This window comes from Pyrgilauda ruficollis, unplaced genomic scaffold, assembly GCF_017590135.1.
Source record: "Pyrgilauda ruficollis isolate IOZ18807 unplaced genomic scaffold, ASM1759013v1 scaffold16, whole genome shotgun sequence".
NCBI lineage: Eukaryota > Metazoa > Chordata > Aves > Passeriformes > Passeridae > Pyrgilauda > Pyrgilauda ruficollis.
The window spans coordinates 14,326,913-14,340,144 of NW_024514764.1; the positions used below are offsets into that span (position 1 = coordinate 14,326,913).

General features: G+C 53.6%; 1 protein-coding gene across 1 annotated transcript; it reads left to right on the top strand.

Annotated features, from left to right (window-relative positions):
• Window positions 1-9,052: 9,052 nt before the first annotated feature.
• On the top strand, window positions 9,053-11,829 carry LOC121350905 (noggin-2-like). Its single transcript, XM_041462679.1, has one exon. It carries the CDS (start codon window positions 10,042-10,044, stop codon window positions 10,672-10,674), a length of 633 nt encoding a protein of 210 aa, XP_041318613.1. The 5' UTR covers window positions 9,053-10,041; the 3' UTR covers window positions 10,675-11,829.
• Window positions 11,830-13,232: the final 1,403 nt, after the last annotated feature.

Here is a 13,232-nt window from a genome sequence, read left to right on the forward strand (position 1 = left end):
GCTCGATGTTGTTCCTTCTCATGTTATCCCCTCCCTCTGCTCCTTCTTTGCTGATGCCCTCTGAAATGTCCATCAGGACAAAGACCATGTCAAGGACTCACGAGCTTCTGCATGGAAATCATCATCTTTTGCAACCATTTGCATGGGCTGAGGGGGATTGAGATGTCACAGGGCAGAGCAGCAGCTCCAGGCACCCACCAAGGGCTGGGCCCAGGCTCAGCTCCACTGCTCCTGCAATTGAACTTCTTTGCCGCCAACTTTCCGGCCAGAGCGAATGACTGACAGAGACTGATGGTGTCTCTGCCTGTGTGTAATCTTAGAGCTGCCTGGATTTGGGAAATCTCTTTCATTGCTTTAAAAAAATAAGCAAGTGACTAGACTGAAGGGTCCCGATTAACTGGGAAAATCAGGGCTAAAATGCAAATGCCTTCTCAGGTTCTGGCCTTGAGAGCCGTGCCGGCTGTCCCAGAGGAGGCCGACAAAGCCCAGCTCAGGCAGCAGCACCCAAGGCACAGCCCAAGCCCTGACCACTGTCATGTCAGAAGGTCCTGAATGCGCAGCGGGAGCTCCCATCCAAGCCACCTTGTCTGGAGAAGTCGGGATGAGGAGCACTTGGTGAGCAGTGGGCTTGGCTGCTGGTGCTGCAAGCCCTTGCTGCCTGCTCTGGCCATGCTCGGGGATGCTCCACAACAGCTGCTCTCCTCCGGGCGCCGCACTCCTCGGGCTCCGAGGGACAGCTAGAACCAGGCAGAGATGACGTTATTACATTGAATTGTTATTCACAGGCAGAATTTCTCAAACAGAAATTTAGGGAGGATTTGGCAGCCACCCCCTGGCTGTGCCAGCTCCCTTCCTGCCAGGTCCCTGAGTCACCTGACTCCGTGTTTATCTCCCTACATCTCCACAGCATCTCACAGACAAGTGTGCTGGTTAATCCATGACAACAAGTAAAGCTGGAGCTGAATCAAGAGAAAACAAATAGAGTGGCAGAACACAGCTGAGAGGAGGCTGCATGGGTGCAATATAAACTCCCCCATGGATTTGACCAAAGCCCAAAGAAAGATGGAAAGCTGTTGGTCCCACAGATTTTGAGGCAGGTAGCAGGACTTCCAGCCTGCACACAGGAAAACTGGGATGCTGCTCTGTGTCTTGAGTTAGAATGATCTTTGTCAAATGTATAACCTTGTCTCCTGTAGCTGAAATAAACTGAATTTTCAGACTGAAGGAAAAAATTCCAGATGAACCATCCGCAACAGGCAAGATTCCTGTTCCTTGTCTAGGAACAAGGCTGTGGGAGAAAACAAAAGGTAGGAGGCTACTCAGAGCTGGTGTGACCCCTAGCACTGGGCTGCAGAGGGTGCTCCGAGCTGGTACCAGTTTCCTTCCTTAGACTGTGAAAAGAGTGAAAATAAATCTCTTCCATGAGGAGAATCTCCTGAACACCAGCAGCCCTGCTCTGCCCCTCCTGGCTTTGGGATGGGCTTTGGTGAGGGACGAGGTGCCTCAGTGCTAATCACTCTCAGGGGCACAGCCAACTTCCCTAGAATTTAAACATAAAAGGAATTTTCCCTCCGGCTTCTAGCATGGAGTCGGCTCTGCCGGCATTGTGGAGAAGAAGGAATGGACCAGAGGGAGACGTGACTGGATATTAGGGAAAGGTTCTTCCCCCAGAGGGTGCCCAGGCTCCCCAGGGAATGGGCACAGCCCCGAGGCTGCCAGAGCTCCAGGAGTGTTTGGACAGCTCTGCCAAGGATGTCCAGGGTGGGATTGTTGGGGTGTTTGTGCAGGCCAGGAGTTGGACTCAGTGATCCCTGTGGGTCTCTTCCCATTCTGTGGGAAGATTCTGTGATTCTATGAAAATTGACCTCCTCAGGGACAGCATGAGGCCACATGCTGACACAGGATCCTGTTTTCCATCCTGTGTCAGCTCATGCCTCCTGCTGCTTTCCATTAGCTTCTCCTGGGCAGGGACCCATGTCACTGCAGTGAGAAATGTCCCTGCTGGAGCTACATGAAACAGAAGGAAGCAAACTCAGGTACCCCAGAACTGACCTTTGTCCCTTGCACAGGAGAGGCACCAGGATTTGCAGTACTGACCCTGAACACACTCTCCTCAGATTGCTCTGGCCTCCACAGACTTTGGTTAGTGGGCACTGGGCACAGCTCCACAAAGTCACTGAGATTCCCTGACTCCTGGTGATTTAAGCTGTCAGACCCTCCTAGCCCTTCCCTCTCTGATGCTTTGATGATGGAGGAGAGCAGTGCTGGAAGGAGGAGACACCTCTCCTTGGGAGAATCTCCAGGATGTAGCTTCCCAAAGCTAGCGAGTAGGTTGGAGTAGCACTGTAGGAAAGACCCAGCAAAGGTTGTCCATGTGTGTGAGCTGGGAGCAAGGTGCTGTGAGACCCCACAGTGTCCTGGAGCAAGGGACACAAATCACCCCCTGTGTCAGCTGGCAAGGCAGTCCACAGGCAGCACCCCAGCATGGTCACAGGAGCACCTCTCTGCCTCTTGAGGCTACCCACCAGGGCAATATTTGAATAAAAAAATCAAAAGAGATAAAAAATTCCTTAAAGGTAAAAAAAAAAACTTGAAGCGGGAGAAAAAAAGATGTAAAAAATTCACCCATGCACATTTGCCTTCAGTGCAACTGCCAAGACAAAGCCCTTTTGCCAGGGGAAGATGGGCTGTGCTCGAGGTACCAGACTGGGGAGCAGAGGCAGCTGCAGTTGCAGAGGCAGATGAAGCATGGCAGGTCACCCAGGTGCCATGAAACCTCAGCACGAGGTGTCCAGGAAGCAGAGTGGTGGAAGGGCAGTAGGGTGGAGTGCAGGTGACTGTACCTCTGGATGTTCTCGGTGTGTCCTGTCCTTGCTGTCAGCTGAGCTGGAGCACCTTGAGGTCCCTCCAATACACATCAGTGACAGCCCTGCCCTCGCTGGTCACAGCCACAGCCTGGTGTCCTTGGGAGCATCATTGATGGTGCTCCTTTGGCCTCAAGCTGGCTGGGATGAGATCCCTGTGAAGGGACATGGCCTGCACCCAGAAGGGAGCCTGGAGCAGTGGTTTGGGCAAGGGACCAACCTGCCAGAGTCCTGCAGGAGGGAGAGCTTCAGCCAGCACTGAGAACAGGTGAGAAGAGGCAGCAGAAAGTGCTGGGGGATGGCTGTTTGGATGGGAAGTGGGCTGGGGATGGGCTGTAGCTGGATCTTTGGTCCAGCTGCCATTGGAGGAGAGTCCTTGTAGATTCCCACTTGAGTTGGGCAATGGCTGGATGTGCTGTGCAGGGCTATGGCTTGTCAGTTGACCTGAAAGTGCCAGGTTAATGGTTGAACTCAATGATCTTAGAGGTTTTTTTCAACCTTAATGATTCTGTGATTCTGTTCATCTGCCTGGCAAGAGTTCCCAACACTGGCCACCAGGTCTTCCTGTGTTCCAGAGTGGCAAAAGGCTTGTCCAAGCAGAAACGAAAGGGTCACAAATTTTCAAAGCCTGGTGTCACCAGGCTGGACTGGGGCTTGTCATTTGTCTTTGGTTTACACACTTTCTCCCTGGGCCGTGTCTCAGGAGTCCTCAAGCCAGAGTGCTCCCCAGCATGGCCACCTTTAGTGGCAGGCTGTGTCCCCAAGGCTTGGTCCAGCCCTTTATTCAGGACATTTTCAAAAAATAGCTGCCCTGAGGAGTTCTCTCTGCCCTGAACTGGTGTTGACAGCAACTGCCACGTACAACGTGACGTGGCAGCATTGCTCTGTGTCAACACATGTGGTGACAGATGTATGCCAAGGGGGTAGAAACCTCAGAGCTCCATGGTGTTGTTTTTTAAGGTTGGCTGATGTCCAGGGATCATTCCAGATCTCTGCAGTGCACAGTGTTCCTCCAGGTCCCCTGGGAGAGGAGAGCTCACCCTGTGGAGTTTTAGAGGGATCCATCCTGAGATCCCAACTTTTTCCAAGCCCCCAGGATATGTGATGGATGCTTTGGGCTGAGGGAGGGTAGGAAGATCAAACTGCTGCACCAGAGACTTTGCTTCTGCAGATTCCCTTGTTGGAGGGTGAGATCTCCTTCCCACATACGCTGGACCACAACGATTGATGTGTGTGAACATTCCCAGTGCGAATGGCAGCAAACCTGCTGATGGCTGCAGGGAAACAGCTTCCTGCTTCTTGCCTGCCTGCTGTGTGCAGGCTCCAGCCTGGTCAATATGGCCCAGCAGCTGATGAGCACTGTAATCACTAGGAATGAATTGAGAGCAACCCAACCTTTAGCTCAGAGCAGCCTTCTCCACCACCTTGGGCATCACCTCTCCTAGTTGTCCAGGCTGTAGTAAATTGGATGTAACCAATTCCAAGCTCTAAGAGAGGAGGGAGGAAAACACCACTGGGACTTCTTCCCATGCAATGGTGATAGGGTAGGTTTCTTAAAAGCATTTATAACATCAGGCACTACTAAAAATGTGCCAGAAATTGGGCAAACTGTTAACTGGAACTGGTAGAGTAATTTTAGAAGTCTCAGGGACAACAGGGAAATGTGGCACTGAAGTGAGTGGTGTCAGGTATGGTAGATGCAGGTGCTACAGCCAGTGCAGAGAGCAGGAATCACAGTGTGAATGCTGAAGGACCAGCTCAAGGCAGTTGAAGGGAAATGGAAGGTACAGCTCCACAGAAAACAGGGAGATACTGGGCCTGCTGTATGGCAAGAAATAAGTTTGAACACAAGTGATAGAATAATAGATTCCATTATGTTGGAAAACCCCCCTAAGATAATCAAGACCAACCATTACCCCAGCACTGCTAGGGTCACCACTAAACCATGTCCCCAGGTGCCATATCCATGTCCTTTGAACATTTCCAGGGATAGTGACCACTGGAAAGGGGTGAGACAGAGAGGAATGGGGCACAATATCATGATGCCAAGAGGGAAAAGGACCTTGAAAAACAGAAAAATGTGTCATGATAAGGGCAAAAGAAGGATGCCAAGAAGCTCAGAATAGAAAAACCACCCTACCAGAGATAGAGAAAATTTATTTCTGAGGGTTAGCATTAGGGTTAATCCCCTAAGCTCCAAGTAATCTCCTCCAAGTAATCTCCTCCTTGCAGCTTCAGGGGTGATTTTTTTCCCCATCAACTTTTTGGAGCTCAGCGCAGGGTGAGTGTTGACCTCCCAGGCACAGCTGGAGGGTTCCACTGGGACACTGTTGGCTTGACTTTCAGAGGACACTTTTGCCAGATGCTCCTTCCTGGTCCCACTGAGGAAGGGCAGCACTGGGCAGCCGGGGAGGGGTTGCTGGGGCTGGTGGCCCAAGGTTCAGGAGCAGACAATGGGGGTGAACAGGCCAGGTCCAAGATCTACATAGATTTTAGCAGAAGGTGACTGGGGCCACCTTCTTGCCATCCCTATCTCATCCTATCCCATTCTCCTGAAGAGAAACACATGAACTGGTGAGTAACCTTATTCAAACCAGGATTATTGAGCTATTTACATAAATTAAACTTCAGTAGCTCTGAGATGAACATGAGGGACACTCTTGTGTCTGTGTGTCCATGTCCCATTCATCTGACCCTTACGGTGACATATTTTCCCCAGGAGAATTTGGCCAGTTAAAGACACATTGCACAGAGGTGCCAAGTGACTGCCGGCCCTGGTGGCTGTGTGGCCTTTCCTGTCCCTGTCACCTTCACCAGGATTTGGGCCAGCCAGCTGCTCTCAGGCCCTGAATGTGTCCTGCTTGCAGCAGACAGCAGGAGCCAGCCAGCCCCTGAGCTGCTGCCGAGGCTGCCCATGGAGCCCTGCCAGCCACTTGCCGTGGCAGACTTTGAGAACTGCTCCTTTAGACTCACTGACTAGAGCAGGATAATGTATTTCTACTGGAAAATAAACATATCTCTAATGAAAACCTGATGCACCACTGGGGTTTTTTTTGGTTCTTTAAGTGAAAATTAGAGCTTTTGTCTTGTCAGACCCAAGCCTTTCCTCATATTTGCCATGCCAGCCCATCACCATTATTTCTCAAGCATAAAGAGATCCTGGAAAACTTAAACACACAGAAAGCAGCATGAAAAATACAACCAAAAGAGACAAAATACACTTGGCTGGGAGTTGTGTTCTCCTCTTCTATTTTCCTCTTCTCTTTTCTTCTTCTCTTTTTCTCTTCTCCCCTCCCTCTCTTCAATTCTCTCCTCTCAGTCTCACCTTCCCAAGTGTGGGCTTCCTGTGCCACACCTGGCAGGAGACTTTTCCAAGGTTTCAGGTGGATATGAAGCTTCTGTGCCTACAGCTGAAGGAATAGGAACGACTTTGTAACAGAGTTTTGCTCAGTATCTTTACATCTGGCTTCGAGTTCAATTAGTTTTGCCTGACACAAGCTAAAAGATAAAACACTTTGTCAGATGAAAAACTTTGTTGGTAAGAGAGCATCACTGATGCTTTGCTGGTACTTGGAGTTTACCTGCTGACTGCCTTCCAGTGAAAACAGTATCAAACATGAACTAAAACCACCCTTTTACTTTGTTACAAAATCTTCCAGGTCTTCCATAACTGGCAAAGGGATGCCAGATAAGGAAAAGAAGCAAAAATAAGCAGCTGATAACCACTTTAGCCTTTCAGAAAGTGCCTTTAACATCTCATATTTCTTCTTATACAGAATTATTTTGATATGGGATATGTACCCTTTCCAACTTGAAATCCTTTAATTAAGGGCTAGACTGGGAGCTGGGCTGTGAGCCAGGGAAGGGAAGGGAAGGGAAGGGAAGGGAAGGGAAGGGAAGGGAAGGGAAGGGAAGGGAAGGGAAGAAGGAGCCTTTGGCTCTCCTGGTGGACCTGGCAGACAGAATGAAGCCTTAAATCTCCTTCCTAGGAGCTTGTCTTCATTTCCCCTTTCCCCCTTGGGAAACTCAGAAGAATACCAATGAAATGCTTCACAGTGGCTAGCACAGGAGCAGAGTAGTTAGCCCACTGCAGTCTTCGAAGCCCCCTGGAGATATTGATGCTTTCCGCCTCTGGAACATGCCAAGCACCATTTTCCAGGAATCTTGCTTACAGAAGGGGAAATCTTCTCTAGCCCACCCTGGAGAGGCTCTCCCCTCCAATGGGGGACCTGTTGAAGCAAGGTGAGGGTGGCCAGAGCAAAGACATCTTTGCCTGGGGCTGGATGATTAAGAAGCATGTTCATAAAGTCCAGGGGACAGCTGAAGGAGTTAAGTTACTTGAGTGCTTTGGGGTCCTTCAGGATGAAAAATGCTCTATACATGTTGGATTTTATTATTACAATTACAGTCAGATGTTAATCACCCCACCAGGATTTACTCAGGCAGCAATGCCAACAGCAGTACATCTTGCTGAGTAATTGCCCCCTTCCTGACTCTTGGGTGTCTCTGCCCTGAGCTGCTTCTCATTTCTGTGTTTGCTTTAGTTCTGACACTGCTGAGAGAGCTGCATTTTCCCACCCAGCAGCGAGAGATGGCAGAGCACGTCTTGCACATTCAGGTTTTCTTCACTTCCAGCACTGCATGTGCATCGGGGTCAGAAAATAGATAATGAGAACATTTCACGGATAATATTCATCTTCAGGGGATAGCAATACCCATCTCTTTTGCAAATTGTTGAGAGTTAATGCTGAAAAAGCTGGGAAATGATACAGTTTCATGGGTCTAATTGCAGAGTACGTGTGAGCCAAATGAGTGAAGAAAAGCTCCAAGTTCAGCAAACCAAGCTGGGATCATGAAAGCAGAAACACAGAGTGAGGGAAGAAAGGCCAGATACATTTAAACTCCTGCACACAGTAAATTACTGGGGTGCACTGAGATCAGCTCCCACACTGGCACAGCAGTCTGTCTCCCCAATGTCCAGCAGATGCTCTGACTCTATTCAGACTCAGGGCTGGATGTTCAGCCTCTCTGTTTTAGGGGGATTTGTTTATGTTTCCTGTCTGAATGCAACATTTGGCATTTCTGGGATGATGAAGAGATAGAAGCCAGGGGAGATGCTCTGTTACTTAGTCTAGTAAGTGGAGCCAGCTCTGTACAACACCAAGCGTGTGCCAGAGGGGTGTTCTGGGATGACCTATTGCTGCAGCCCCTCACTTTGCTAGGTCAGAAGCACTCTGTGGTGAGAAACTGGCCCCATGATGCACCTCAGTCCCTCTGCACCCCTCCTTGGCTCCAGTGGGTAACTGGTTATCTCATGGCTTTGGGAGAGAGTGACTGGCATGGGCAGGAATGCTCTTACACACTGTCAGCCTGGAGGAACCAGCTGTGTGTCCAATTTCTGGATATGGTTCAAGTGTGAGCTCAGTGCTCAGCAATGTGGAGGTAAAGGAGGTGAGGAGGGTTTGGGGTTTCGCACTGTTGACACACACCAGGCTGACAGTCTCTGTGCCTCAAAGGCTGTGGGTCCAGCTCTTCTCCAAAAAAAAGATGTAGCCCCACACAGCTGAGAAGGAGGTGAAGGAAGAGCCAGTGCTTTAACCTGGCTGGTTATCACGCCATGTTGGACTGAGGGATGCAGGGATGCTTTCTTGAGTGAGAGTAATGCTCCTGAAAGGCTGCACACTCCCTTGCAGGAGCATCTCTCCAGCTGAGATGCTGATGCCGGAGCGCTCCCACCCTGGTGTGTTGCCCCAGAAGGCCTCTAAGGACATGGCACTCTATTCTACTAAAGCTCTGCATAAAGCTGGAAGGTGGTTTGATGGCGGCTGGGCTCTTGCAGAGAAGCAGACGTGGGGCAGCAAAGCAGCTGTGGAAGGCAGAGGCAGAGTGAGGGTCCCGCTACCCGGGGTCCCTGCGGTGCCCGGGCTGGTGCAGTGCCCGCTGCTGGGGTGACAGCTCCGGGGCATCGCCTCCAGCCCCGTGCCGTGCCCGCTGCTGGGGTGACAGCTCCCGGCCGGCCCGGGGCCGGGACCGCAGGTGGGACGCGGCTCGGGAGGGAGGTGGGCGGCTCCGGGGGGGGCGGCAGGACCCGGCTGTCATTCAGCGCGCGGCGAAAGTGACAGGGGGGCGGGGCGGCCCCGCGCCGGGCGCGTATTTAACTTGGGCGGCAGCGGCGGCGCGGCAGAGCGCGGCGGGCGGGAGGCCGTGACACCGGGCGACACCGAGCCGCGCCGAGCCGCGCCGGGCTGCACCGCACCGCACCGAGCCGAGCAGGCAGCACTGGGCACGGAACGGCGCCGCGACTGGATGCGCTGAGCGCGGTGGGGACGACCGGGTCCCCAGAGCAGCGGCAGCAGCAGCGGCAGCAGTATGGGTCGCCGGGGCTGCTGAGCTACGGCCGAGCACGCCCCTGCCCGTCCCCGCCGAGGAACCGTCAGGGAATCGGGACGCGCCGCCTCGCCGGTGCCGGGGACACCCTCCTGCCCTCCAGCCCCACCACGCCGAGGATGCCCCGGGGGCCCGCGGGCCGCCCCCACCGCTCGCCATGAGGAGGAACCCGGCCGGGCCGCGGGCGCTGCCGCCGCCGCCCGCCGCCGCCTGAGCCCCGTGCCCCGGCCGTGCCCCGGCCGTGCCCGCGCAGGGGCCGCCCGAGCGCCCCGGCGCCGTGACCCTCCTCCCGCCCCCTCGCCCGGCGCGCCCGGCTATAAAGGAGGGTTTTATTCTCGGGCTCCGGTCTCACGCCAAACCCTGTCACACCGTCTAGACGAGCTGTCGTGGGGCTCGGCCCAGCTGTCACCATGGCGATGGAGACGAGTCCGCTGTGAATTTTGGGGGGGAGCGAGAGAGCGAGAGCGGCGGCGGCGGCAGAGGAGGAGGAGGAGGAAGGCTCGGCCGCCGCCGTGCCCTGCCCTCCCCCGCGGGGGAGGCTCGGACCCCCCGGCGCTGCCGACCGCGGCTGGAGCCGGCCCGGCGGGGAGCCCCGGGAGCCAGCGGCCGCGGCCGCGGGGCGAGCCTCAGATGCGGCTGTCACACAACCCCGGCCGGGCTATTTAAAGTAACGGGCCCCGTCGGACACTGGTGTCTCTGCCTATTTATGAGCCCCCGGGAGCCGCCGGGCGCCGCCGGGCAGCGCTAGGAGCCGAGGCCGCCGGGAGCAGCGCCGGGGCCCGCCCGGAGCATGACGGCGATCCGGGCGCTGCTGCTCTGCCTCTGCCTGGGGTTGCCGGCGGGCGGGCAGCCCTTCCTGCGCCTGCGACCCTCGCCCAGCGACAACCTGCCCGTCAAGGACATCGTGGAGCACCCGGACCCCGAGTACGACCCCAAGGAGCAGGACCTGGACGAGAGGACGCTGAGGAAGAAGCTGGGCAGCCATTTCGACCCCGGCTTCATGGCCGTGGCCGTGCCGGGGCCGGCCAACGCCTCGGGCGCCGCGGCGGCGGCGGGGCGGGGGCGGGCGGCGCTGCCGGCCGAACTGCGGCGGCTGGAGCTGGGGCCGCCCCGGGGCCCGCGCCTGCGGCTGGGCAAGAAGGCGCGGCGGAAGGTGCTGCAGTGGCTGTGGGCGCACACCCACTGCCCCGTCTTCTACGCCTGGAAGGACCTGGGGGTGCGCTTCTGGCCGCGCTACATCAAGGAGGGCAACTGCCTGGCCGAGAAGTCCTGCTCGCTGCCCGAGGGCATGTTCTGCAAGCCCGTCAAGTCGGTCACCAAGACCTTCCTGCGCTGGCATTGCCAGGGCTGGTCCAGTCAGAAGTACTGCACCTGGATCCCCGTGCAGTACCCGCTCATCTCCGAGTGCAAGTGCTCCTGCTAAGCCTCCCCGGCCCCTTGCACTGCCGCCCTCCTCCTCCGGATCACTTTAGCGGGGGGGGTGGGGGGAGGTTTTTCGGGTGGGTTTTTTTTGGGGGGGTGGGGTTTTGTGGGGTTTTTTTGGCATAGTTTTTTTGGGAGGTGGGGTTTTTTTCCCCACCCCCCAGAGCGAAGTGGGAGAAGGTGAACCGCTTTGGAGGTTTTTTGGTTTTGTTTTTTTGGATTTCTTTGTTAATTTGGGGGGAGGGGGAGCTTGTTCGTTTTTGTTGTTGTTGTTGTTTGATTTTTTGTTGTTAATTTTTTTTTCACTTGGACTTCTTTTAATATTATTTTATTCAAAAGGGGGGAAAGTAAACCCAGGAACTGCAGGGCAGGCCAAAGGCACAGTAAAGCACTACAATCAGATGTCTATTTTTATACGTATATAGCCTTCTAACAAAAGGAAAATTAAAAAAAAAAAAAAAAAACAAAAAAAAAAAAACCCTTAAAAAAAGGAAAAAAAAAAAACCTACCAGCCGTGTAAATAGAGAGATTTTAAAGGAAAAGGAGGGGAAATCGCAGCTGTTTTTTTATTATTATTATAATTATTATTGTTATTATTATTTTAAAGACATAGGACCACATTTTAAACCCATCCCCACAGAACCCAAGCATTTCCCTGCCCAAGGGAAGGGCAGAAATTTCTTGTAATAATGTTTTTATCACAAAGAGAAAAGGGGCGGAGGGTGCAAAAAAAGAAAAACACGAACCGCAGCATCCCCAAATGGTTGTTTCTCTGTGCTGTATTTTTTTTTATCTTCTTCAGACCTTGTCACTGATGTTTGAACTAATTTGCCAAGCTCTCTAGTGTTTTTTTTTAAAGTGTATAACAATTAATTAAGAAGGAAATTTTAAAGAAAAGTACAAATCTATGAAAGAGTGGAATTGCTTTTTTGTGTGGGAATACATATAGTCGTGTAGAAATGTTAAAAGGAAATTTTCTGTGTACAGTTTATTTATTTTTAACGTTTGTGTATAGGAAAAAAAAAAAAAAGCTAGAGATTATGCCAGAAACTATTGGAAATGTTTACTTGAATATTCCTTTAAAAACATATCAATGTAAATATGAGCTATCACTGATCAAACATTTTTAGCAATAAACTCTATCTTTGAAGAAAAACCCCATGCTGCACTCCAGCTCTCTGGGAGACCAGCAGAAATTTGGATTCTTACTCAGAGCAGGTGCTGAGTAAAGGGCTTTGCCTGGGCCACGCTGGTGTAAATCACGAGATGCCCCAAAAGTCGGGACAGCTCCTCTGGTTTCTGTCTCTCCGGGATTCCGCTCTGGGATTTCTTTGCGTGTATAACTATAACCTGTTGGGGAGAGAGAAAAACACCGACGGGAGAGAAATGTCTCGTAACGCACAAAAGAGCTGAGATGTCCCGGACTGGAGGTGTCACCTGAAGTCCTTGGGAGATTCCGCGCTCTGCGGCTCTTGGATTCGGCTCTCCCGCTGGCAGAGGAAGCGGTCGAGGTTACTGCCCCGGCCATCAAAGCGCCTGACACAACTTGGCAGCCCCGCGTGTGTCGGAACAAATGTTTTTTCTCGGCTGCCGCTACTAGCAGAGGAGGGGAAGATGGAGAGGAGCTCTGCGCCCCGACCTGCTGCCGTGACGGAGCCCCGGGCCCGGCATCCCTGCCCGCAGCGTCGCTGGGTGTGTGCGGGGCTCGGCAGAGCCTGCGGTGGCCTGCAGTGCCCGCAGCTCGTGCGCTGGTGCCAGGCCGATCCCCGCACCCCCACCGGAGCTCACGGAGCCAGGGCAAGGCAGAAACGGGACGGCTCCACCCGGGGGGCTCCGACAGCCGGGCTGTGGAGGACCCGGCACAGGAGAGCGAGGGCACTGGCAGTGTGAGCCCGCTGCCGACGGAGATCTGTCTGTCTGTCGGTCGGTCACAGGGCTTGGAGCACAGCCCTGACGGGCTGCCAGGCCATTCTCCTGTGTGTTCTGCTTGGGCTGCTGGTGCTGGAGGGGAAGGTCTGGCCGTTCCCACTGGTGAAGGAAACCTGTCTGAAACGTGCCTGAAACGTGCCCGGTATCCCTGAGGAACAAATCCCTGCTGCCAAAGGCCCTGGCCAGTGAGGAGATGTTCTCCCCCAAGGCAGCTGTGGAGCAGCAAGGAGACCCTCCCCCCCTGCAGCTTAGCATGCGGCACAGGAGAGCAGAATTACACCAAGCCTATGGGAAGGCACCAGGACCCTCCAAGGGGTCTGGCTTGTATCCCTCCATCATCATCAGAGGGAACTGAGGTCCAACAAGTCCCGTGAAGCAGGCTTGCAGAGCCTGGAGATCATAGATTGAAGCTGAAACAGGGAGAGAGTTGAGATGGGCCTGATGGGGACAAGGCAAGATGGACAGCAACATCTCATAGCCCAGAGCCCTGCAGCGCCCTGCAGCCATCCCCTCATCCCTGTTTGAGGAGGCAGGTTGGCCTTTCCACACATTTGTCAGTGACGGATCGGGGAAGGGGGAGATGCAGAGAGCAGGGTGAAAACGAGACTTTGGCAAAGACAATGTGCAAAA

Excerpts from the sequence above, each read along its gene's own strand:
- LOC121350905 (XM_041462679.1), top strand. The coding sequence starts at position 10,042 with ATGACGGCGATCCGGGCGCTGCTGCTCTGCCTCTGCCTGGGGTTGCCG.